Consider the following 4,510-nt stretch of genomic DNA (forward strand, 5'->3'; position numbering starts at 1 on the left):
ATGATGAGACATTAATTTAGATCACTCATCTACCAACGGTAAAAACCTACTTGCAATGAGTTACACAATTTCAATTAAGCATGGGTTACATTGGTTGATTTATTTGCAAGATTCTCGCGTGTCTGAAATTGTAAAGAAAACGACTTGCTCTACTTAAATAAATTACATAAGGATTAACATTTTTACGAATTTATATCGAGTGTGACCTTGCCCACACATTGACCATCAATTTGTCTGCCCAAACTACCGTCTTAGTGAAAGGTTCCAAAAACGTTTAGTATGGACCATGACCACACCCTTTGTCGCATTTTAAAGTGGGTATATATACCAGAACGATACCGAAATCATTCAGTTAATCTTACATTAGCACACTTAAACATGGCTTTTAAGGTATGTAGGTGGTGCGATGGCGAGTACCAAATATTTGCTGCAAAAAAGTTTTCTGTTTTCGTCAAATAAACAAAAATGATCTATGCATCTAGTCTATTTTTTGATGAAATTTGAAATACTTCTAGCTTTGTTTATTACTTGTATTCAATTTGATTCTCATTTCGAAATTTGTATTCCAGTTCGTAGTTCTCGCCGCTTTCGTTGCTGTTGCACAAGCTGGACACATCGCCCAGCCTGTTGTAGCTTATGCATCTGCCCCCGTAGCTTATGCTGCCCCCGTAGCTTATGCTGCCCCCGTAGCTAAAGCTGTTGTTGCTGAGCCCTCAGCACCAGCTCATTACGATTACGGATACACCGTCAGCGACCCCCACACTGGTGACCATAAATCTCAACACGAATCTCGTCGTGGTGACGTAGTAGAAGGCAGCTACTCTTTGGTGGACTCTGATGGAACAAAGAGGACCGTCGACTACACCGCTGATCCCCACAATGGTTTCAACGCCGTCGTCCGCAAAGAAGGAGTTCCAGTTGTTGCCAAGGTATATAATTTATTATTAAATTGGAAATTTTATTTCACATTTCGGTTTGCGACGTTTTGCGTATTCCGGTACCCCATCTACATTCTTGTCTATTGATATAGAACTCTAGTTCTTTCATGCTTTCCTTCTTGGCCCTATACCAGTTTTTTTGCTCCTTTTTCTCCTCGCTTTATTTCTATATAGTTTTTCACTTCAATATCTCCGTTTGAGTGTTTGACTGGATATTCTTTGAACGTATCCGAAAGCTAACTAACTTCATTATTTGTCTTTGTTAGTGTCATTTGCTCTTTTAAACTTGTACGATCAGCACTTGAACATCCGCAAAACACAGCGTGCATAATATATTCTAACTGTCTTCGCGTATTTCTTCCTCCATTCAGCAAGAGCACAATCGAAATATATTTTAAATAATGTCAGAGAAATATAACAGTCCTTCCTGCTTAAATCTTCTGCTTCTTCCAAAGTATTTAAATATTTATATAAAAGTTTTATATTGTCACTCATAGCTGTCTCCTTTCCGGAGATCAACAAATATCAGATACAGTTCTTCATCCAGTGTTTTTTCTCTCTGTCACTTGTGTTAGCGAATATTTATGGCCATTGGCTGTTGAGCTCCTTGTCCGGAAGCAGGGTGATTATTTTCCTTTGATTCATTCTGCCAATAACGAAAAATGCAGATATCAGTTTACTGCCGTTAAAGACGCCTCCGTCTTATTTTTTAAATATGCTGATTTCTCTGATAATTCTTGTTTATTGAGACATATTCTGTTTGTTAGTACCATGTTGATTATTTGAGCGTATATAACACCAGGTCCTGAAGCTTTATTATTTTTCCACAGTTGGTTACTATGAGTTATTGGCAATCCTGTTGAAGAATTTCTGTACTTTCACTACGATTCTCCCTATAATTCTTCTAGTAATAATGCTGTAAACCATCATTCCCATTCATTCGTCCTGATATTATATATTTTAGGGCATTTGTACTTCGCATTTCATTTTTTTCGTAATATTTCGCTTTACTGTAATTTGCGTTTTTTTCTATCAACTTTGCATCGCATGACTTCTTGCGAATTTTTTGTCCCTTTTCTTTTAACTAATCAGTTAGTCTACTTGGTCTCGTTCACAGAACCTTTTTATTTTATATTGATTTTAATTGCAGGTTGCTGCCCCAGTCGCCTATGCTGCCCCAGCCCCAGTAGTCACTAAAGTAGCTGCTCCAATCAGCTACGCTTCTGCCCCAGTTGCCTACGCCTCCAGTCCATTGGTATCCAACTACGCCGCTCCATCTTACAGCTATGCTTCCCCAGCTGCTGTTACCTACTCTGCCCCCGCTCCAGTTGTAGCCAAATACGCAGCTGCCCCAGCCTACACCTACGCTGCACCATCCCCAGTTGTAACCAAATACGTGTCGGCCCCAGCGTCTATTTCTTATGCTGCCCCAGCTCAAGTGGTGGCTAAATACGCTTCCGCCCCAGCCTACGCTTACGCTGCCCCCGCTCCAGTCGTCGCTAAATACGCTGCTGCCCCAGCTTACGCTTACGCTGCTCCTTCTTACTACCACTAGGAAGTTTGACTTGAAACAATCATGTAAATAGATGCACATTAATTTATTGAGGGCAAAGTCGTGAAAAATTAAACGAACGAAAAAGACATATTTGGTAGTTTTCATGCGAATCCTTTAGATTTTCCCTCCAATTTCACTAAGATCTCGTTAGGAGGTTTCCTTAAATGACTTATTTTGTAGTATTTATTTACATAAAGTATGTCCCATTCATCTTTATCTAAGTAGCCCATTTACTTATAAATACTAAACCTTTAATAACTTGCTTAACTTAAATCGTGACTTTTTAAACAATTATATTTCATCAAACTTCAACACTTCTTTAGACATTTCAGGAAATATCTTTTAATTGGGCCTTTTTAGTTTTTTAACTACTACTACTAATTTGCTACTACTAAATTGCTTTGGAAACGTTATTATTAAATCACTTGGTACTGGATAATATATCTATCTTTTCAAAGAACCAAAAGTAAACGAAAACTATTACAGTTTCGCAGTAACACAAGTTAGTGACAACTACTTAATTTGATACCATTACAGAATTAAGTTATCTAGACTGAAAGTAAATCAAATATAATTTAGTGTAAACAGATAACTATCTATGGGCTATTTTCATTGCCAAACTTTTCATATCCGTATGTTCTGATGAAGTATATGCGGATACGAAAATTATTATTAAATTCCAATTACCCATTTGCTTTGCCATACCTCATTATCTGCAGTGTAAAATCTGAAAGTTAATATTTTCCGGGGTATAACGGTTGACCCCTTAATAATAAGGGGTCAAAATGTAAATAAAATTTTCGATTTTGAAGTGATAACTTCCTATGTTCCATTGGGCCGGTCGTGTTAATATAATAGTGTAGTCTGTGGTGCGTTCGTGTGTATTTAATAGGTCAGCCTGTGGGCCGGTGTCCTTTGGATGCGTTTTCGTCAGAAGTCGTGCGAAAAAGAGCGAATGATCCAGGTTCTTTGCAAAGTACTGAAACTCGTCCAGTACAGTATTATTTGAATATGCATCTATGGTTCCCTAGATCGAAAATTATCCGGGCAAACCGTTGCGATGTGCGAACTATCCGAAAAAAAATTGGATTCGTTCGCAGGTTCGCAGTGTTTCTGAATGAACTGCGAAAATTTTTGTCACACACCGAGTTGAACTGGATGTTGAGAAACTATTAATATACAGGGTGCTTCAAAATTGGCGTCATTCCTTTTAAGGGATAATATGGGCTCACTTAGAGTGTCCGAGAAGAATATAGAAGAAAAAAATTAAGTATTATTTTTAAATGGTCTCATCTTTAATTGGTATCCTATTGGAATGCTTAACCGTTGATATTTTTGATATCAAAAAAGTCCTCTTCTACAAATTTTTGTGAATTTTTCATGAAAAGTGCTAAGCAGTAAATTTTTCTTATTCCAAAAATTATTTGTCCGCTACGCCAAGAAAATTCCCTTTCATGTTATAATTATCTGACAAAGAACAAAAACTCTTCATGCAAATCTTACTGCCCAGTAATATTTAATTTCTGATCATTCAAATTAATACTTGAGTTAGCAGGCATTTTTCTGAATAAAAATGAAGCAGTAATTGCCCATTAAAATTTACGTTTATTGCAAAAAAGTTTAAAGCATTCATATTCGATTTAAATCCTGGTTTAAATGTTTAAAGATATGTATCCTGGATCCATTTCCATGGACTTGTTGCATGATGTATATAGTCGGAAGAGAGCCTCGAAAACATTGAGTACCTTAAACATAGCAAAATGAAGGAATTAAGTAATATTCCGGCTTAAAAAATCCGTGGTAAAATATATATTATTTGTCCTAAGCTGGTGTATGTCAGATAGAAAGTGGAGGTCATTTTCAGCATTTACCACACGGAGTCAAATTAGGTAGATAGTACTTATTGATTTTAAGTAAGTCATTTTAATAAAAATGCCGTAAAATTCTCCGTAAAAATAATTAACCCCTAATTTATCGAAACCGATTGAGCAATTCGAGATTCATTTTACCACCGAGT

At 36.8% G+C, this 4,510-nt stretch overlaps 1 protein-coding gene across 1 annotated transcript; it reads left to right on the forward strand.

Moving 5' to 3' along the window:
• Positions 1-287: 287 nt before the first annotated feature.
• LOC109543861 (cuticle protein) lies at positions 288-2,583 on the forward strand. Its single transcript, XM_019913778.2, has 3 exons — positions 288-390; positions 570-929; positions 2,089-2,583. The coding sequence occupies exons 1-3, from the start codon at positions 379-381 to the stop codon at positions 2,491-2,493; spliced, it is 777 nt and encodes a 258-aa protein (XP_019769337.1). The 5' UTR covers positions 288-378; the 3' UTR covers positions 2,494-2,583.
• The last annotated feature ends 1,927 nt before the right edge of the window (positions 2,584-4,510 follow it).

The sequence above is a fragment of the Dendroctonus ponderosae genome, unplaced genomic scaffold (assembly GCF_020466585.1).
Source record: "Dendroctonus ponderosae isolate FM_Combo_2020 unplaced genomic scaffold, Dpon_F_20191213v2 Dpon_F_20191213_6, whole genome shotgun sequence".
NCBI lineage: Eukaryota > Metazoa > Arthropoda > Insecta > Coleoptera > Curculionidae > Dendroctonus > Dendroctonus ponderosae.